This window comes from Amborella trichopoda, chromosome 13 (genome assembly GCF_054954075.1).
Source record: "Amborella trichopoda isolate Santa Cruz 75 chromosome 13, AtrichopodaSantaCruz75HAP2 v2.0, whole genome shotgun sequence".
Taxonomy (NCBI): Eukaryota; Viridiplantae; Streptophyta; class Magnoliopsida; order Amborellales; family Amborellaceae; genus Amborella; species Amborella trichopoda.
In genome coordinates this window covers 45,735,949-45,759,012 of record NC_142348.1, presented here as the reverse complement: position 1 = coordinate 45,759,012, position 23,064 = coordinate 45,735,949, and the positions used below count along the sequence as shown (strand labels likewise).

The 23,064-nt window shown below is 34.5% G+C and overlaps 1 protein-coding gene and 1 long non-coding RNA gene across 2 annotated transcripts; both read right to left on the bottom strand.

Annotated features, from left to right (window-relative positions):
- Positions 1-101: 101 nt before the first annotated feature.
- Positions 102-5,275, bottom strand: LOC148779261 (uncharacterized). The gene is made up of 2 exons (XR_016046779.1): positions 5,053-5,275; positions 102-1,433 (listed from the first exon to the last, which is right to left on the bottom strand). It is a non-coding gene; the product is annotated as an uncharacterized LOC148779261 (long non-coding RNA).
- Positions 5,276-14,777: 9,502 nt separating this feature from the next.
- On the bottom strand, positions 14,778-21,225 carry SIC (hydroxyproline-rich glycoprotein family protein). Its single transcript, XM_006852857.4, has 2 exons — positions 20,654-21,225; positions 14,778-16,260 (listed from the first exon to the last, which is right to left on the bottom strand). Exons 1-2 carry the CDS (start codon positions 20,943-20,945, stop codon positions 15,467-15,469), a joined length of 1,086 nt encoding a protein of 361 aa, XP_006852919.1. The 5' UTR covers positions 20,946-21,225; the 3' UTR covers positions 14,778-15,466.
- Positions 21,226-23,064: the final 1,839 nt, after the last annotated feature.

Sequence of the window (23,064 nt, the reverse complement as noted above, 5' to 3'; positions counted from 1 at the left end):
GATTTTTTAGGTGTATCTCGTCTTTGTTTAAAATTAATATAAAAATTTACAAAATTTGTTCAAAAATCTTTAATATATGATTTATAAATATATTTGTATATGGTTTTAAGGTTTTTATGATGATTTTGAAACTTTTTTTAGTAGCTGTTCTAATTTTTTAAATTTTTCTTTTTTGGTTTTCTCAAATATTTCAAGATATAAATCAAAATTTTCTTAAATCTGTCTTTTGTATATTTTTTGGACTTTTGTAGACTTCTAAATATTTCTATTAGTTATTTTAGTTTTTGCTTACTTTTAGTGGTTTTTAATTTACATTTTGTTTTTGAATTTTCGCCATTCCTTTGTCCAGAACTCGCTGAGTCAGCTTGGACTTGGCCGAGCTACTCGGCTCAGGCCTAGGCCGAGTTTGAGGCCCGAGTTGGGTTTAAAAACATTGGTCTTGCGTTAAAACCCTAGTTAGGATTTAGGAGGCTGTGTGACCTAAACATTTCATATTACATGCAAGTTAAGATCAATTTAAATAAAAAAAGAAAAGAAAAAAAAAAAAAAAAAAGGGTCTTGAGCTATATTTTTCCTATGTGTGGCTTTTATCGAAATTCGCGGTTCAAGCATGGCCATGGAGAAAATTATCATCCGGGGAACTTCTTTTGCTCTTAAATTCATTTTCCACAGAAGATGCTTGGGGTGTTATGAACTTCTTTTGCGAGTTCGGAGGTCCATCGAACCACCAAAAGGTTGACTTGCCGGACAAAATTAGCAGAATAGTCCTGCAGGACAACGCAACTACTTTTCTGTTTACAAGAATCTCTCCTCGAATATCAATGTCTCCCCAATAAAAAGACATATACTTGTATGCTTCTCCTATAGCGTAAAAGTCCAATTCTCCTATAGCATAAAAGTCCAATTTAGATATAGTGAGCCATTAACTATTTAATTAAGATCCGAGGTCTCTGATTATTACTTTTTTAAATTTTTTTTCTAGTAACTATATGGACATGAAATTCAGTACGTGGCATCACTTCAATGGGGCGCACCTAAATAAAATATTAAAAAAATATTTTTGATAAAATACAACGCTAAAATACCCATTAAACTTTCAAGGGCATTTTAATTATTTTATTTTGTTGGGAATAATTATTTTTTATTTTTTATAGGTGCGAGTTCAAGAGAGGATGGGACGCCCAAATTTTGGTGTCAAAATTTTGTGTATAAAAAATATTAAAAATAAAATGGTACAGAAGGTGACATTGTGATTGGGGCAATCTATGCCATCCATTTAGAATGGACCGCTGAAATAGGGAGGTACATAAGTTTTATGCTGTAGAGAAAGCATAGAAAACTTGCTTATTTGATTTTACCTGGTGTTGGAAATCTTACTCGGTACTCGACCTACGCCGGAGCAAAGTACTTGGACCGAGTTGAAGCAACTTGGCCTGAGTAGGGTGGAGTAATGGAGCAGCAAAAAAAATATTAAAAATATAAAAGACAAAAGATAGGAAATTTTAGTTAAAGTAAAATTAAACAAGACACATCTAACTGTGGTAAAAAAAAAGTAGTGGAAACAATAGATTTTCAAAAATCAGTCCGTGACGGAGGTAATTTTGAAATTTTTTAAAAATAGAAAAATGTAAAAATAAGCATTCATGACCGATATACTTTCCATTATTTGTGAAAATGATAGAAAATATAAAAAAACATACTAAAATAGATTTCTTATTTTTGAGATATTTTTATAAAAAAATTTGAATTTTTTAAATTTCTCTAAGTTGGACCCGCGACTCAAGACAAGTTTGGGCACAGTGGCCGAGCCCGTGTAACTGGGCCGCGTCCAGGCTGGCTCTGCCGATTTTTCAAAAACTGATTTTACCCGGTAAGAGTAAACAGTGGATATGCTCCTGCGGGGTCATGCTACACACTGCCAAAATATTGGACTTTTCATATCGAGAGTATTTCTTGAAGAAGTAGCCCCAAACCAGAAAAGGACAAGAGGGAGATTGAGACTTGGTGGGGTTGCATGAAAGAGAGGACCTTTAAATTTTTTTGGATTATATGCAATGAGACCATTTATTTGGTACTAATTATTTATAATTATCAAAAATTAGAAAAATTTTCTTTTAAAATTTGAGCTCGGTCAATTGAATAAATGTAGCAGCGAATTTCACATCCATAATCAATTAAATGGCCCTCATTTTATACTTTTTTTGTTCTTTTTAATTATTATTACTGAATGTTGTCAAGATGGAATTGGTTATTCGACTGGTGAGGGATTTGTATTAGAAAATGACATTGCGAAGTAAGAGCCTTAAGAGATTAATATGTTGTGTGACATAGCTAGGATTAAATTGAGTCAGAATTGGGCTTCGCAATTCATGTCAAATAGTGCGACATTTCAAGTTCAATTCTTACCACTGAACTACCCAAATAAAATTGAGTTATCCAATTATTGGGGAATCCCATTGAGATTTAGACTCCATTGTCATTAGAAAGAGCATGAGGGTTTACCTAGAATTTGCTAAAGTCAAAAGTCTATGTACAGGTGAAGGACAAGAGACCTGAGCCAAGTATATGGGTTTGGCTTTCGTGTGAGCTATTAGAAGGAAAATATTTTGATGGAGTTGCAAATATTTTGATAGAGCTGCAGCCCTATCAAAATCAGCAAAAACTCACCCCAAAATTCATAAAAAAATTGCAATTATGGTATCGAAGAAATTTTAAATCGCTCATCTCAGCCTTGACTATTATAGTTGTGAAAACAATTTAGGATTTCAAGACCTCAAAATTGTATATATATTGTAAGACATTATTTAGACCACCCATTTTGTCCTAAAAATAAGTATTCACATAACTGCAAGATATTGCACACAGAATTAGAACAGGATGGGCAAGGTGGAAATGTGCAACCGAAATTATATGTGAATGTTACATATCAATAAAGTTGAAGAGAAAATTCGATAGGACAACTATGAGATTAGCTTTATTTTACAAGGCAGAATGTTGGTCAGTTAAAAAATAGCATACCCATAAGATGAGTGAAAAAAGATATGAAGACTTACGGCCTCATTAAAGGTACGACCTTTAATAGAGTAAAATAACGGACTAAGATTCGTATAGTTGAGTTGAAAAAAGATTCCGTTGATGAGAAAGAGAAGCCATCACGTCATGTATAGAGAGAAAAAGAGCAAGAGTCAAGGGAAGTCATTGAGCCTAGTTAGAGGGAGAACATTTGTAGAGAGAGAGATATATATAGCCACCCCGTCGAGACCAAAGACTTTTTAAAATAGAAGTTCTCTTTCCACCCTAATTTTTGTGTGTGCTTTCTAGTCGCATCAACACTAAAAGCTTCTGCCCCTACTTTCAACAATTTGGTTAAGTCAAAACCTTTGATTATCGGTCAAATTGACTAAACTGGCTTAAGAGAAAAAAAAACAAAATTAGATATTATAGTTTAAAAATATAAAATATACTAAAAAGATTTGCCTAATTTCATTTATCTGGTCAAATTAAACGAGCTGATGTGGCTGTCTAAAACTAATCAAATGTTGGTTTTAATTAATTTTCAACCGATCCTAATTTTAATTTTGAAAGAGACCTACCAAACTATTGGTGAGCGGTCTGATGGGTCGGACCACCGATTCGGTTTCATCTTGATAAATATTTATTACCTTTCAAGAACAACACGTATTCCTTCAAGTAAGCAATACAAATCTCTCCATCTTTTAAATAAGGGTGCGGTTTGTATAGAGCCTACCTTCAAATAGTGTCAAGAAATGTGGTTTTAATTCCGAAAATCTTTGTGATAGCCTTAAAATAAAAATATATTTTCATCTTTATTTATAAAGTTTAAAGCTTCAAAAACAGTGTAGATCGACTGATCTCTGAAAACTTGAAAATCTTGAAAATTGACGGTCCAAAAATACATTACAAAATATATCATTTTCAACACTTGAAATCTATTTTTTTCTCATGTCCATGATTCTTGATGGCAAGATGATCAATTTGAGGATATTTTGACATCAAAACAACGTCTTCTGGTGAAACTTTTGAGGTAGAATATAATTTGATTGTTTAGAGCTTCGGCTCTATATAAACTTTTCCCTTTAAATAAATCTTGTTTTTAAAAAATAAAATTAGTGCAATGATTTCCTACTCCTGCAGGAGTATATAATCCACTTGCTCTCTCGAATAAAACCCAAGCCAAGAATATTTCCAGGACCCCATATCCTGGAGATGTAATATCTTGAACCTAGCGGCCAAGGGATGTCCAATTTTTGGTTGGTAAGTCCATTTTTTGGACAGAAGTTCGAAGTGTTGAACACCTCAAAATTATCTCTTTTTTTTATACAAGCATTATGATTTTGATCCCAAATTTCTTATCAAAATAAATTTCCTAAGTGCTTTTTTGTACTGTATTCTCCAGCCGGATCATGCTTTATGCCCTAGCTTTTTGTAACCTTAACTTTCTTTGCCAACTAAGAAAAATTGTAAATCAAAGATTAAAGGATGTAGTTTCTATACGGCCTAGCCTTTATGAAAACACAATAAAGCCTCACCTCAGATCCTCATCCTGAAAACACTTTCGGCAAAGAAAATCTCTATAATGGCTCTAAAATCAATTTTCAAAACGGACAAAAAAATTTAAAACTTAAAAAATAGTACAGATCTGTGAACATTTATTTTTACGGTGAAATGGATGGTCTAGATAATTTGATACAATATACACTATTTTTAGAGCTTGAAATCTTAATTTTTTTTCACAACCATAATTTTCAAGCCGAGATGATCGATATAAAGGTTTTCCAATACTTGAAATGCAAAAAAACATTTCACGAGTTATGAGGTGAGGCTTTATTTATTTTGATAGGGCTGCAGCCCTATCAAACCATTTTCCATTTCTAAAGGATATCTATTTTGTTCTATAGTGTTTTGTAAAAGCAATCTATTGAAAAATGTGTTTTGTCTTTCTATGTTGAGAGAGAAGTAATGGATTTTTCAGGCCTTCATTAAGGAATAGAGTGAAAAAAGAGTGATATTTATATGGGAATACTCTCATACCTTATGTTCATCGAATAAATTCTCGAGTTCCATATTTCGAGATTTTGTAGAGCCCCAAAACTCCGCCAAATGCCCCTCCCCCTTCCCCTCCCCTTCCCTTTATACAAGGTTTCAACTTTATGCTACAGAGGTAAGATGCACCTCAAAACTCTAAGAAAATGTTGTTTTAATGATAGAAGACCATGAACCTTCCCAAAAAATGATAAAAAAAAAAAATTCCTATAATTTATCATCTCAACATTGAGATATATATATATATATATATATATATATATATAAAAGAAAGAGAGGACATATTTTGTACTAGTTTTAAAATTTCCATTGAAGGACATCATTGCTTATTATTACTTAGGTTGATGACTTAATAACATATCTATAAAGTCGTTAGGAGTAGGTTTGCTACTGGTAGATAAGATGCACCTCAAAAACTCATCAGAAAAGGTTATTCTAATAGTAGAAAACCCTGACCTTTTAAAAAATATTATAGAAAAATATAATATTTATCATCTCAACATTGAGATGTACGTATATAGAAAATAAAGAAAAAAGAGAGAGGGAAAACATCTTTCTGATTAGTTTTAAATTTTCCACGCAACATCTTTCAGAGTAATTTTAAAGTACATATAACTTATTATAATTTAAGAGTGATGCCTTAATAACATACCTAAAAAGTAGTTGGATGTTGCTTTCCATACTATTGAGGTAAGACACACCTCATAAACTTATTAGAAAATGTTTATATATATATATATATATATATATATATATATATATATATATATATATATATATATAACCCTAAAATTTATCATTTTCGACATCGATATGTACATATGTAGAAAAAAAAAAGCAGAGAGAGAGAGAGGACATATTTAGGACTAGTGAACGGCATCTTTCAGAATAGTTTTAAAAGTATACATTATAATTTAAGATTGATGCCTTAATAACATACCTAATAAATATTTGGGAGTCGCTTTGTTAACTTATACTATTGAGGTCATCAGAAATGGTTGTTCTAATGATGGATAACTCTGATCCTTCAAAAATTAAAAAAGGAAAACCCTAAAATTTATCATCGATATGTACATATACTAAAAATAAAAAATAAAATAAAATAAAAACAACCAAATTAGATCCCACATAAAAAATTCCATTAGAAGATATTGTTTTGATGTCCAAATATCCTCAAATTGATCATCTTGACATCAAGATGCATGGACGTGAAAAAAAAAATAGATTTAAAGTCTCGAAAATAGTGCATCGTGTAACGCATTTTTAGACCGTTAATTTTCAAGATTTTTAAGTTTTCATAGATATGCTCGATTTATACTATTTTTTAAGCTTTAAATTTTATAATTAAAGATAAAATATATTTTATGGCCATTATAAAGATTTCCGATATTAAAACCATATTTCTCGACCCTATTTGAAGGTGCGCTTTATTTTGATCGTTTAGAGCTCGGCACCATGCAAACCAGACCATTGCTTATTATTATTTCCAGTTGATTCCTTAATAACAAACCTATAAAGTAGTTGGGAGTCGCTTTGTAACTTAACTTTTCGTGGAGGAAAATAAACTTCACTTATTGTGGAGGAAAATAATGAAGCCTATATAAATAAGCAACCTAACACGTACGGTGCTCTTAAATTTAGGCCCTTCAAGGTGCTCTTAAATTTATCCCTTTTAAAAGAAGGGAAAAGTTTATATAGAGCCAAGGCTCTAAATAATCATATTGGAGCCTACCATAAAAATTTTACATGTTTAAATATCCTCAAATTGATCATTTCGTCATCAAGATGTATGGACATGAGAAAAAAAATAGATTTCAAGTTTTGAAAATAGTGTATTTTATAACACATTTTTCGATAGTTAATTTTCAAGATTTTCAAATTTTCATAGATATGTAAACTTTAAACTTTATAAATAAAGTTGAAAATATATTTTAAAACTATCACAAAGATTTTCAATATTGAAACCATAGGTCTCGACACTATTTGAAGGTAGGCTCTAATTTGATTGTTTAGAGCCTAGCTCTATATAAACTGCACCCTTAAAAGAATGGACCAATCTTCATTGCTATGCACAGATGCGGGACATTAGGAAGTCCCGTCGATTTAAAAAGTGGACTGGTGACCTAGATTGGGCATCGCAAAAACCAATCCAGATAAGTGAGTAGGCAGTTTAAATCATTGTTTTACTTTGCAAAAACAATAGTATATTGGAAAAAACACGTGAGATCAAAAGCCGGTCCTGATCAGTGAATTGGTGTATTTACTATAGACTACAGAAAAATGCCATTTTACTGTAAAAAATTGCCAATTCTCTTTTAGACCCAGACGATTTCCTATATTGACAATACATGAAAATGACCAAAACAGGAAAGCACAAAGTTTTGGTGAGTCGGCCAACTCCTTCGTAGCCCTCTTTCTAAAGGGTGCAGTTTGCATACAGATGCATCCGTAGGTGTCGAGGTAAGGTGTACCTTCAAATTTATCATGGTATATAATTTTGATGTAAAATGTTCTTAAGATTATTTTAAAATTTATTTTTATATCTAATTATAAAATTTTAAATTTTAAAAATAGTTAAAATCAAGTAGACCTATAAACATATGAAAATCTTGAAAATGAACGGTGTAGATAATATGTTGTAAAATGCATTATTTCTGAGACTTAAAATCTTTTTATTTTTCATGATCATACATCTCGATGTCGAGATAATCAATCAAAGAGTTTTTCAACATTAAAACTACCTTTTCCCATGAATTTTTGAGGTACATCTATAGTTCTACATTATAAAGTTGCATCCTTATAAAAACTTTTTCTCTTTCTAAAACCTATCGTAGATAGATTTTGGACAGTAAAAAATTATGGATTGAAAATCTCAACACGATGAACATGAATATAAAAGAATAAAATATTTTTTAAAATACAAATAATATTTTTTAATGTATCTTTTGTTGGTACATGTAGGTATGTGATGCCATGGGCGTCACATGTGCGACATTTCCTTTTTAATCTAATTAATATTTTTTTCTAAAAATATTTTGTATTAATTCGTGTTTATCTTTAAAATGTGTTTTAGAGATAGAAAATCATTTTTTCAATGGATAATGGATAATTCCTCATCTTTCGGGTATTAATGGTCATTTGTTATATATTTCAAAAAAAAAAACCGAATATTAGATAACAACCTCCTCCCATCTCTCTATAAATCAGAGTTTCATTACATGAAGAGACCAAAAAAAAATATATTATCAATCGTTGTAAAAAATCTCTGACTCTCGCAATTTACAATCCAACTATGTTCCATTCCAATACCTAGGACATTTAATTGCAGGTTTCGTCTACTCTCTCTTTTAAATTTCAACATCTTTAACACTATTCATTTTAAATTTTTGTGGGTTCCTCATCCGTTTCTTTTAGCTAGATGTTGAATGAGCGACGGGACATTCAGGTGGAATTGCGTCCCCTGACACATGAAATAACACATGAAATAATCTTCCAATAGTTTTTTGCAATATGTGTATTTTTTTTTTAATACTATTAGGAGTAATCTTTTTTTTTGAAAAAAACCTAGTTTATTGACGAGTAGTACACTTCTCTTTGTAAAAAACTACTATAAGCTGCAAGGTGGAATAGTTGAGGTTGGAAGGCTCAGATTTAACCTGGCTGATCTAGATGGCTGATACTAACAATTTTTGTTTTATTTGGAATCTAATGGACTTGAAATTAAGACAAATTAGGTGTTCCAAATAAAAATAAAATAAAATACACCAAAAAAATTGCCTTGGTTGTTCCGACCAGGTGGCTCAAAAAATCTATATTCCACTCTTTTATATTTAAAATGGTGTGGAGAAATTTGTCTTTGACTAAAAAGGCAAGGGGGTATCTTCCCTATAACATAGTCACTTGATATGCATATCATTTATAAAGAGCTTTTGCCCAAATCTTATTGTCTCAAATAATCGAAAAGAATTCTATTATATTCCAAGTTTCCAACCATATAACTTTAAATTTAAGGCAATGCAGGCAAAGGGGTCGCAAATTTAATTATTTTTTGACATGTGAACAATTTTATTAATGAAAGAAAATTACAATACACGAGTTACAATCATCAGAGACCAATAGAGACCGCAGGGAGACACCCCTTCTCTCAAAAGCATAACATTTGCTTCCCTACACATAAGATGAATTGAAATACAATACTCAACGACTCCGTCAAATCTAGAACTTCAAACTGTACTTATTTAAGTTCCCAATGCACTTTTTGCTCCTTATTGCACCATCTAATCACATTCATCAAATTATTTTCCACCGAGCAAAAATCCGGCAAAAGACCCCTGATTTTTGCCTATAAAAAGCTTTAAGCTTTGGGGAGGAGCTGAAAATTCAGTATGGTTAGCAATAACAAGTCCAATGGGGCCAATAAAGATAAAAAATAACAACCCCATTCCAATCTCTAACTGCTCCCATAATACTAGCCTCACCCGATTATCAAATTAACTCCCATGAAAATTGAGCTTAAAACAGCCTTGCATTAGAGGTTCCAATCTACTTTTCAGCCGACTTTTAAAAACATCTAATCGGAACAAATTTGAAAGATTAAGCATAAGATCCACTTCCAAAATACCCCAACCATCCTTACTAACTACCAACCAACACAACGAATGATTGGTGTTGTTGAGAACTCTATCAAAAGATAAAGCGAACCCATTAAAAGTTCTCCTATTACGTAGGGTCCTGAATATTATTTCAACCAATTTTTTGTCGTTCTATACGTGTGTAGTAGTTATAACCCTTAATTTCAACTCCACAATCATTAATACCTAGCCTACTATGATTTATCACGATGGGTTCATATACCTACTTTGCTATAAGCAGATAAAATAGACAAAAATTTGTCCACCTTTCTTTGCTTTTCTAACATTTAATAAATATATGCACTAATTTTAAAAAATGGAGGGAGCTAGGACAGCCAGGTCGACCTGGACGTAGACCCCACCCAACTACATTTAGGTTAGACTCAAACCTGGGTCAAGTCCAAGTGAATTGGACTTGGACCCAACCCATCATGTTGGTTGGGTCCAAATCTAGAAATACAAAAATATAAAAGATAATATTATGTTATTTTATAGTAGATATTCATTATATATTTATATATGCCTTACACATATGGGGATTGGTTAGATATGGAGGACACATGGCTTCACTGGAGATACGACCATTAAAAGAGCAGAATGACACCTTAGGGTCCATTGTCTGATGAGTTCAACCCAGATGTGGTCAAGTTGACCTGTGGGGTCCACAAGTCGACCCGGCCCGTTTCTCATTCCTAAAGGGAGCTATGGAGATGCCAAGGGCTAGATATGAGGGTGTACTTTCATCCCCCATAGCTTACTAGAGAGCCAACTCCTATCAATCAGAATGTGATGTAGGCAGAGGTAGTTATTGTGATGGGTGCAACGTTGTCTATAGTTACTCTCATCAAATTCCAAGTTAATATTCAAAATAAAAACAATCATATTGACTTTTAGTTTTTTTTCAGACGGCTTTCGGGTTGTATGTAATTGTCAGCTCCATTTGATTGTAACGGACTCGAAAACAATTTTTTCAGATTGACTCGACTGATTTGTGAGTCACTTTCCAGCTAATGTTTAACCGAAAAAGAACATAAATGCTTAAAAATGGGGAGAATAAGGTGATTATAGAGTTTCCCAAACCAAAATCGCCCGACTCCCAATCCTTGCAGGCGATTTCGAGACAGCTTGGTGATTTTTAAACCACTGCTGTTATGTGTTGGCTAATTTATACTATACATGATAGTATTTTTGCTTTGGAAAAATAATGTCATTTTAAGCCATAGTCTTATAAATTGTCTTCTCGTAAAGAGAGTAGTGGGTTTTTAGTCTGCTTTGAGAAGGGATGAGAAATTCATGATTTAATGTGGGCATACCCTCTTCCGTTTGCTTTTGCAACGGATGGGAGACATGACTCATGTGGAGTGGGCAAAACGTGTGACGGACACAATTGCGAGTGCGAGTGCGAGTGCGATGGCACAAGGCACGTAAGGCGTACCAACTCACATCGGCAGGTATAGAGGGGCCTCCCGGTGGAGCTCGCGACTCAACTCGCTTTCTTTTTATTGAGTCATGCCGTTTAACTTCAAGTCTTCGGACCAAGACGCCCCCGACCGGATGTTATGTTGCCTTAGCCGACATGATGTTTTGCGACTAGTGCATTGCATTGCATTGCATTGCATCAACCATAACCATACATCGGGTCGGGTCGGGTCATAGACATTGCACATGTGACGCTTGTATGTGATGGTTCATTTTGACTATTGGCAAATCAATTATATAAGTGAAAGGGTTTATATAAGTTTGTAGGTGCACTTAAAAAATCCATGCTGTTTTAAAGTTGAAAAACCCTCTAAATTATCATCTTTATGTTGAGATGTATAAATATTAAAAAAAAAAAAAAAAGATTTCAAGTCCTAAAAATAATGCATATTACAATATATTATTTGGACCATTCATTAACAAGATTTTCATCTGCTTATGGATCTACTTGATCTGAATTATTTTTGGAGTCTAAAATTTTATAATTAGAAATGAAAATAGGTTCTCAGGCTATCCAAGAATTTTTTACACCAAAATTACATCTTATAATAAAATTTGGTAGTGCACCTTAGAAAGCCAACTCTAGTGCTCTATGATCTCGTTTTTCTATTGCATTGAATTGGCGAGACAAGTGCTAGGTCTCTTGGACAAATCAACCTAGAGAACCTTAAGCACACTAATTATATCATTAGGAGGTAAATATTTTCTCAAATAGTGCATTGACATGCTTGAAAACATAAAGATCTCTTTCAATCGTTTGCTAATCTTCTCCAGACTCTGATTTTACATTGCCCCTTTGCACCCACACCCACATGTTTTTAACAATGCACACGAAACATATTTACATGTACATTCAATGTTACAGGACTTCGCCGAGTCTCAACCAAGGTTCTCAGCCTTGCCCTAAGGGCGAGGGCGAATTGCCCTAAGTTGTACGAGTACATAAAAAGACTTGAAAATATCAAAAAAAAGTAAAAGATATGGGAACTTTTGAAATTTTCTTGCATATAATTTTGATGCTTTTGGCTAATATTGGTGAGTGTCTTTTGCCATAATCTATATTTTTATATTTTCTTTTTATTTGATTTTTTAAATGTCACCAGCTATAAATCAAATTTTAATCCATTTTTCTATACTTTTCTAGAAGTTTATTTGGACTTTTAGAGGTTCCTTTTAGTTTTATTTTACTTTTACAATCTTTATTTTATTTTTTATTTAAAAAAAAAAAACCTCTAGCGCTTTTAGCCTTGTAATGACTCCTAGGAAACCACTTAAACTCGCCCCAATAACTCACCTCAAGCCATGGCCAACTGCAAGTACAAAGTGCACCACCATCAAGCACCCTTGCACCCACCTTTTGCTCCGCGCATCCACCATCATTCTCACTTTTGTTATAAGAGTGTAAGGCATGATAATGTCTACAATTAAATACCACTCAACTCACACTCTCCTCCTTCTGTTTGGGATTAAAAACCCATACCTTTCTCTCTACAAAACACAACTTCGATGAACAACACAAAACCCTGGTGTTACTTTGACATACACAACTATTTCTCAAAACCAAAAATACGAACATTTTCCTTCACTATTTCAAAATAACAAGAAAATACATTACATATCATGAATGCATCTTTCGATTTGAACATTCACTTAGAGTGTACACTATAATTTGACGAAGTGCCAGTATTAATTTAACTATGATTATCTTTACATTTTATGTAATAATAATACCAAGAGCATTTCATATGAGAGAAACTTATAAGTGCATAACAAGTAAATTTACACACAATTACCATAGAATCCTCACCTCAAAAGTCGGGCTTGCGCTTGAGTGCTTAGTTATTGAATTAGCAGCAGTACATCTCAAGTTCGATTCTTGCAACTGACCCATCAAAAATAAATAAAAAATCCACTCTCTTGATTCTAAGTACATAGGAAGAGTCATGGAAATATCCAGCATGACCCACATTATACAACAGTAAAAATGCAACAGTTTGGGGTCCATGAGATAACATTTGATAGCTGCAGCTATGTTGCTCGGGGTGCAAAACAGGTCGGGTCGGCTGAACCATGATCCAGGTTTGGACCTAACAAGAGGACCAAGCGAATGAGATGTGGTTCCAATGGACCTAGACCAGACTAGGTTCAGAACTGGTCTAGCCCAGGCCTACCAAGGTTGGGAATACAGATATATGCTATATTCAACCCAAACCCAAACCCAACCCAGGTCAGGTCCAGTTTGCAAGTATGACAGTCCTGGACCCTGCTAGCTATGAGTTTGACCTAAACCTTGTCTGGTCAGGTCGACCGGACCTTGATCGGACCCTTTTGTAGCCCTATCCATATTATAGGAAAAGTTTGTTACAACACCGGGACACTTCAATGACCTTCCTTAGCACTGACTTCCCGAGGACTTAACCAGTGGATGCTAAAATAGAACTTTAAAGATACTGCTGAAAGGCAATAATTTTTAAATTTTATTGCCGATGGATTAATTCTTCAACTGTGTTCTTGTGTTGCGAATTCATGCTTGAAAGGTTAACCAGAAAGCCTGCACCATCAACAAAATCCCCAAAGTCTTCTTCCACAAATGAAATTTTCCATGTTAAATGCATTTTCTTGTTCAGGGGGTAAAGGGGTAGCACATACATAATTGCTTTCATAGTTAACTTGATAATACACTGTTGCCAAGATTGGACAGGCAACCAGACCAGTGAGGTCCAATTAAAGTCGGTAAGACCGCCGGTGAAAACTGTTAGACCAATTTAAAAAGAATGAAGAAAAATAGTGATAATAGTTTAAAATTATGAACTACATTAAAAGATTTGCCCAACTTTATTTAACAACCAATCTAACCAATCAACATCAATCCGATCAGATAAAACTGGTCCCATATTTTGCTTGTGACCGGTTTTCGGCCAAACCCAATTTTTTCTTGAGATCACCCTAGTCAAGGCATTACTCTATAGTCCGACAAGTTGGGGACTATCTAGCCCAGTCAGGTCTTTATAACTATGGAAAATGGTTTACAAATGTTCAAAAAAAACATGAGCAAGAATAAAAAAAAGAAAAGAGAGTATTTGGTTGCTATTTCCTCTACATTCCTTATATTACTCCAACAACATCATGATCATCAAAACCTCCATTTAAATGTCGAAGAACTCCAATCCAAACCTCAAATATATATCCAAAATAGACATTTATGGATGATTCGCATCAAAGCATGGACAAACATCCAGGAATTACAAAAAGTTTGGTCAAACACCTTACAGCTACATAAGAGCATAAATATTCATTGCATTTTTACTGAGGAACTACAACCACATATATATCAACGAGTAATGAGCATCCAAGATTTTAATTGCTGACATTATTATCATCATCATCATCATCCAAGCCTTATCCCAATTAATTGGGGCCGGCTACATGAATCATGTTCCTCCATTCTAATAGTTGACATCAAAGGGAGAAAATCCAGAGAGACAAAGCATGCGAATAAAAGAAGTGGAAACATTACGTGTTTCTATTGGGTAAAACCTCATATAGGAGTAATTTTTAGAACCGAAAAATTAAGAGATATGACATATGCAACTTAGCAACCAATTAGTAAAAAGGAGCTTCCAAAAAAACAATCAATATACACTGCTAGTACAGGAGCAAAATCATACCCTAAGATCACATGCAAACCATTCGAGTTTTGGATGGTTTGGTCTAGAGGTTTAGGTACTTTGAATCCAATTGTTTTTCTAAAAATACTAATATGGTGAATCTAAAACAGATCCCAAAACTTTCGGTCAAAAATTTCTCCCAAGTAGGTCATTTGCCACAGGGATTAGATGTAAATTTTGCTCCACAGTAGCAAAGTACAAATGCTAATAAAATAATCTATGCATTCATAGACACGAAGTTACAGGGATCCATCTTATCTAAAGGGTCAATTGCCAATAGCTAGAAGTAAAGGAGGTTTAAACTCCAATGATTCACTTACCCGAATATCTTCATCTGAGGATAAGCAATTGAAGGCCGGGCATATCACCCATAAATAGGCATAACATCCATCACATGCATTTGGCTGGGTGTGCTTAGAATCCAATTCCCAACTTGAAAATGAAGGTCGAGATAGAGCTGTAAACCATTAGGGATTCGCTCAGAGCGGAACCTTCACCAATTTTTTCATATGGAATACGAATGAAATCCATCAGCAATTTCCGAAACCTTGCACCATATCAACAGCTTTAAGAAGCCACAATTTTTTAGAGCGAATCTACTACTCTCCACCCATAATCAGCTTGTCAAACATCTGTTCTGTCATTGGCTGCATCTTCGAAGGCAAGAACGAGGCTATCTGCAAGGCTTGTCTCCGAATTAAACTCATCTTTAATATCTGAAATCCTTGCTTTCTTACTGATTGATTTTGGGAGCCATGATCTTAGAGAATCAGGCGTGCCACTTTTGTTTGAATCAGAAACCACTGATCTGTCTCCAGCTATACCTAGCCTTTTTGTTACAGCTATCAGTGAACTCCATGGATCTTCCACCATGGATTTGTTATAGAACCGCTCTGGATGCTCCTTGGCTGAAACATCTAAATGGTAACCTCTTCCTCTCCCACCACCACGCCCTGAACTATGGCCAGGGCTCCAACTAAAGTGACGACCCCTTCCCATGCCTGAACTAAAGTTAGGGCTACTTCCTCTTCCATAATTAGGGCTAGGGCTACTTCCCCTTCCATAACTAGGGCTAGGGCTACTTCCCCTTCCATAATTAGGGTGGGGGCTACTTCTGCTTCCATAGTTAGAACTAGGGCTACTTCCCCTCCCAAAATTTGGGTTAGGGCTACTTCCCCTTCCAAAATTAGGGGTGCGAATACCTCCATGAAAGTTGGGGGGAGAGGTATGAACAGGTCGTGCATTATTGTTAGTCCATGAACCAGGAATTGGGCTTCCATGAGAGAAAGGGCTGCCGGTCATCATAGGGCCTCCCCAAGACCCAGACCTATGAGGTGGTGTTTCATATTGTCTCTGATCGTTGTAACTTATCTGCATCGGATAGGCAGTGGCGTGGGTCATGGCTGCATTACTTTGTCCTAATACAAATCGATAAATGATGACTGTATTAGTGTTCCATTTGAGTTCAAAGCAACCAAGCAACTTATAGTAAGAATCTTACCCAGGACTAATTCTAAATCTCTGTCTCTCACACACACACACACAGCACCAACAACAGTGACAACAAGGTAAAGGAATAAACAGACAAAAATTAAGATACATGGTTCTTGAAGAAGTAGTACACATTAGAAAAGAATTAGCAAAGAATTTCCATAAGTGCAAAAGCATCACACTTCCTAGAAGGGAATATCTGAAACAATGGCCCACACAACAATTTTAATCGACACTTAACTCTATGACAATAAATTTTAATTATTCAAGATGATTTAGTTTAACCTCAAAGTGGAGTTGAGCTGTTCATGAAAAAAAAAAAAATTTATTCCTGAATCATAAACAATTTATCCCCACTTTTTTTTTTTTGAAAAGCAATTTATCCCCACCAATTTATATTGCAGTTAGTAAATAAACCAGTTTCCTAATCAACTTCTAGTTTATTCCTGAATCATAAACAATTTATCGCCACCTTTTTTTTTGAAAAGCAATTTATTCCCAACAATTTATATTGCAGTTAGTAAATAAACCAGTTTCATAATCACCTTCTAGTTCATAAAACAGAGAGTACAGAAGAACAATTGCAATAGAAAATCCCATTCATACACCCAACAACAATGGATAGGCAACATCAGCAGCTCTAATGGCCAAGTCCTTCTCACGTTACAGACCCCAGCCTAACTGATGTGGTTAGGGTTTACCATTTTTATGTCATAAGGGTTCACCATTTTTATGTCATTAGGGTTCATTTCGGTAGGAATCAGTAGGGTTACTACGATATTCAATTTTATATAAATTTTTTAGGTATTTAAGTCAATTAGTTCTGTAGAAATTTTAAGGTGAATTATGTCTTTTATTATTTTAGCGATTTTTAGGTCTTTTTTCTTTATTATGAACTATTGTAAAGAATGGAGAACCATAGGAAAGCAAGGTAAGACAAAGAAGTGATTTTCTAGAGATATTCTCAAGGTTGACTCCTCGCAGACCTAGAGAGAGGGGCCAAATATCATTTGGGGTGAACTCCCCTACAGACTTATAGAGAGGGTAAATTGCCTCAATCTCCAAATTTTCCCCTTTTTTTTTGTGCCTTCTTCTTACATTATTAGCCACAAAATAATAAATAAAAAAAGCAACCCCCCTTGGCCTAGTGCTAAAGGAGTTTCTGTTAGATTTAAGCTTCAATATCCTCATTCAAGAAACACACTAACTCCTCCTTTGGACTATAGCAAGGGCTTCACAACTAACAATCATTCTACAATACTGGGTCTGAAAAGCTTCAACCATTCTTGGGGCTCACACCTGATAGTGGAAGGAGATTCACAAAATATTCTCTCCTGGGCAAGTGGGACGACTTCTCCACCATGGCACCTAACCTCAATTTTTGATGAAATTGCTCACATTTGCAGGGATATGGATGTCTCCTGGAAGCATATTTGGAGAACGTCCAACGAGTTCGCAGATCTCATGGCAAAAGAGGGAGAAAGAGGGAGCTAGAATCCAAGTAGAAGACCACGCCCGGTCCGACTCCTTTTTCGTTCTGGACCACAGGCACACAACATAGACACTGTGTATTTGGGCATCTTTCAGCCCTGGTTTATTTTTTGGGTTAAATCCTTGTAATCAGGCAGGTCCTATAAGCCCATTTTTTGTACCTGGCAGGTTGACACAATTTTTTACTGAGAGACATTCCATGTGGGTGCTCTCAGACTCTCAAATCTATGTAATTATCACTTCTCAGTAATACAATGTTAACTTTCTCAAAAAAAAAAAAAATCATTTTACATTAATGCATCAAAATTTTCCACTTTTAACTCATGAGAATGCCTCTCTAGTAAGTGATAAGTGCCCGTCAGATAGCATGCATCCTAATCTGCTTGTACACAGTTTCCCTTACATCCCTCACCTTTCCAGAGAATCCATTGTCTCTCTCACTCCACAGCCCCTGAATGACCACCCACAAGGAGCAGTTACAGACAAAGCCAATCTATAACACCAACCAGAGAACAAGGAAACATCCAAATGGTACAAAAGAAGCAAAGAACTCATTCAAAATATCCCTCTAAAATTTGATAATGGAAAAGATGCCACACCCACTTGTCTGCCTTCCTGGACATATACAAATATATGGAAGCTGAAGGCCCTTGTTTAAGACACAGTAAGCCTCAGGATCCTTAATAGTAGTGATCGTTCTAAAACTGCCATCTATGGGGTGAACAAACCTGCCCCACCAACTTCACTGGAAAATTGCCAATGCCCAAACCTCACAGGATCAATGCTCGGGCTCGGGCTCGACCGAGCCGAATAACTCGGGTGAGTCTGAGTGGACTCGCCTGAGTCATGGACGAGCCCAAAAAGGGCTCAAAATTGCCAACAAAAAAATATTTGTTAAAAATAATTAAAACCAGTTAAAAAAACAGAAGGAATTTTAAAAAACAGTAAAAGTCTACAAACGAATATAGAAGATGGGTAATGGAAAAGATTCATTTATATCTTGAAAGAACTCAGAAAAGTCCCAAAAAGAAAGGAAAAATAGAAAATGTGAGCATATACTATAAGAAATTCACAAATCATCATAAAAACATAAAACTACATAGAAACATATTTATGCATCACTTATTAGTGATTTAGTAACGAAATTTCAAATTTTTTAAGAGCTTTTAATAAACACAAGTTTGTCAATAGAACTCACCGCAGCAAGGTAACGAGGCCAAGTTATTCACACGAGTCCAAGTTAACTCGGGTTCTAGAACGCTGCAAAAGACACTACAACATTTGCAAAGTTTACCCTTTTGAAACACACGTGGTACATACGTGGTTTCCCAAAATTCCCAAAATACTAAAACCTAAACAGCTTAGAAATTGTGGTTCCAAAATTCATTCATGTCCAATAGATCAACTGAAAACCCTTATCATTAGTTTAAAAAAACAAAATCCAATCCTATTGAGTTCCCTGATACCAAACCCAATACCCATAGAATTTGCTTACCCATCCTGCATATTGCCTGTCATGGCCCAAGTCCTATAAGCTCTTTACAACACTCTTCAACCCCCTCATTCACTCCATACTTACCCACAGTCAACTCCTTTCCAAAGATGTTACTTTTATGAATATCTATTGTCACAATAAGAACCTAACTCCCTTAAATTCCTAATGCAAAAAGATATAGTACGTACTACATACATCATCCATGCCTCCCACATCATTGAATGTATATCAACCTTCTCAACCACTTCCTAAAAAGTCTCATCGTATCCTCTCAAACATCTCCAGAGACATTGGCATCTGAAGAAAGAAAATCGTGGATGAACAAGGTCGCTTTAAAACGAGCAATATTCCTCTCATGTAAGGTATTGCAGTTTCAAAGGGACTGATACAATTCCAATTTCGCGACTACCTGACTCTAAGGCCTTCTATGTACTAGCATAGGAACCAACACAACACCACAATCAACTTGGGATAGTGTAAGTCCCACCAACTCGACACTTGTTCACACCTTTGTCAAACATTTAATTATTCAGCAATGACTAATGGGTGACATTTCCTCCCAAATTAATAAATGACGGAATGGTGTTGTGCGAGGTTTTTTAAACAGCACTGACAACCAGGGAAAGTTATTGTTACAATGGCAGTTAGAATGGGTGTAGTGACTGTTACTATCCCCTGCCACTTGCGATATTGATGGAACAGACAATGTACAATAGCCTTATAATGGATGTTATACTCACAAAAATCACGAATTTTAAGACCTTGTTTTTGGGTTTCCACCAATGTGGGAAAGATTTGAATGAGTTTCTTCAAAAACCCCATAGGGCAGGTTATAAATAACAAAAATAGGTTAAAATTCACCCTATGAATTGGTACAGAACCCATATCTGTGCTATATAAGTCATTTGTTTTGGGCAAGCTAACTACTTTTTCTAATTATTATTAAAACAGATAAAACTAACCACTTTTCTTTATTGGGTCATTTATGTGGCAGAGCTCCTAGTTCTTGTCCATGAATCTTCTTTTTTTTACAGTAATTTATTATTTTGTTAATAACATTGTTTTTCACTTGTATTGTTGTCAGCCTGGTAATGCAAAAAGAATCACAGCAAAGTCCCCTTTCCAGTGAAAACATTACAGAAGTTTGGAACATTATTTCCGTTAGAGAGAGAGAGAGAGAGACAATAGTTTGCTTTAAAAATCAAACTTTCATAATACTAAAGAAAAACTCAAATTAAGGAAGGCACTCAAAAATTACAGGGAGTCAGCTTCAAAAATAAAATAAAGCAATTCAAATGAAGGGAAAATAACACAAGAATCATGAATGGTATTACCTGGAGTCGGCGCCATAGGAGACTGAGCAGAAAGACTGTGTTGATTTGAGTCGTTGTATCTTTCGCCTTTCCTATTCATCGAAGAGAAAGCTGACACTGGGTTAGTGTAGAAATCAAACCTCGAAGCTTGGGTTGAAGCACATAATGTGGCAGAGAGGTCGTTGAAGGGGTTCGAAAGTGAAGAAGAAGAAGAAGAAGAAGAGAAGGTTTGGGGTGGAAGATTTGGGGTTTGTTCAGCCTCCAAGCGCATGGCTTTCAGTCTTTCTCTCCTCTTCTCAGAGGACTCATCCATGATAAAACCCTAGTTAATACCAGATTCTAAAGTCCCAAAATTTAGAGAGAGATGGGAGTTCCAAGCCCTAAAGTCGAGCAGGACTCAGAACTTCAAAATCAGGGTTCATGGCTTGGGAGCCTATAGGGTTTGTGAGAGACAGATGGGTTTTTAAAACCCCAAAGTTAGGGATTGGGACTCCAAAAATTAGGGTCCTCAACATGAACTTAGGGCAAAACTCCAGAGTTGGGGGGGGGGGGGGGGATTGGGACTCCAAAACTAGGGTCCCCAACATGAAATTAGGGCAACTGGAACTAAGATGGGGGACTTATCGTATGTTTTCGTTTTGGAAACGTTATATTATTACAAAAATACCTATAACTTTTCATTATTATCCTTATATTATTTGTTTTTCTATCTACACAATAAAAAATAAAAATAAAGCTCGATTTCGATTTTAAAAAAATTAAAAAATTAAACTGAATTCGATTTTTAAAAAACCAAAATATAAGGCTGTCCATTTACCTCCATTTCCCATGTTTCTCTCTCGTCTCAACAATTTTTTGAGCTCTCCTCTTTCTCCATTTTTGTGCTTCTCTCTCTCACCACTCTCACGAGATCTCATTTTAAAGATTGGATTGATTAGTTTCAATTATGCCACTCTTTCTAGAGGACCTGATGTAAATTTGGTTAAACAAGTGGTTTAACATGTAGTTTAAAGCATTAATACACGGATCCTCATTCTTTTTTTTCCTTTTTTTTTTAGTTGTTGTGGTTTAATTTTAAACCATCACGAAGAGATAGATGATGTTTCATTGAATTAACTATATCTTTTGGTATTGACTTACGATCCAAAAGTTCTCATGATCAAACCCAACCAATCTTCGAGCCCACATTCACATGGCATTATGAGTGGTGAAAAGTGTTCAAAATGGTCACGAATGCTATGTTAGAACACACCAATTTAACCAATCACAATCACCCATTACAATGGTTGGCTATTACGGTTGAACCTGGTTGAAATTGAGTTTTCGGATTTTCAAAAACCAAAATTTGAGATTTTTGGTTTTTAAAAAATCAAAAATTTAATATTTTCGATTTTTGAAAAACCAAAAATCATGGTTAATTTCCAGTAACTTATTGGAAATTGAAATGAGTTTTCTGTTTTTGAAAAACCGAAAATCATTGTTAATTCCCAATAACTCATCGAAATTGAAATTGAGTTTTTTGGCTTTTGAAAACCTAAAAACTTAAAAAAATTCGGTTTTGAAAAATCGAAAGCAGGCAATTAAGTGTTATGAAGTTGAAAAAATGGATATAGGTATTATAATAATGTAAACTTAAAAATTTTTATAATTACGGTAAATATAACTAATATATACGTAATTTTCCCTTTTTTTAAGGCCCAATTTTCTAATAGCACATCAAATATTTTACTAAAAATATTTATATAAGGTTGCAACTTTAAAAATGAAGAAGGGCATGGTTTATATAGGGCGGAGGCTCTAAACAATCAAAGTAAGGTGCACATTCAATTAGTGTCAAAATATGTTGTTTTAATAATGAAAATATTTGAGATAGCCTTAAATTTTCATCTCTAGTTATAAAATTTAAAATTTCAAAAGTAATGTAGATCGAGTAGATATATAAACATTAGACAATCTTGAAAATTGACGGTCCTAAAATGCATTACAAGATGCACTATTTCTAAGACTTGAAATCTATTTCTTCCCATGTTCATACATCTTAAGGTTTAGATGATCAATTTGATGATTTTTTAGCTTCAAAACAACATTTTTTACTACATTTTGAGGTGCGCCCATAATTGATTGTTTAGAGCAACACCCTTAAAGATAAATGGTCTCATTGTATACTATCTCTAAACTTTCCAATGAGTGAATTAAGGTGCACATAAAAATCCATTGGGAAAAGTTGTTTGGACATTGGGAAAAGTTGTTTGGACATTGAGAAACTATCTAATTAATCATCTCGATATCGAGATTATGAATATGAACAAAAAAAATATTTTGAGTCCCATGCATTTTGCAATAATTATCTAGACCATCCATTTTCAAAATTTTTATGTGTTTATAGATCTACTTGATTTTAACCAATTTTTTAAGTTTAAAATTTTATAACT

Bases quoted from the DNA above. Each gene is read 5' to 3' on its own strand.
- SIC (XM_006852857.4), bottom strand. From the start codon at position 20,945: ATGGATGAGTCCTCTGAGAAGAGGAGAGAAAGACTGAAAGCCATGCGC. The intron at 16,261-20,653 runs GTAATACCATTC...GATTTGTATTAG, and splicing joins TCCTATGGCGCCGACTCCAG to GACAAAGTAATGCAGCCATG.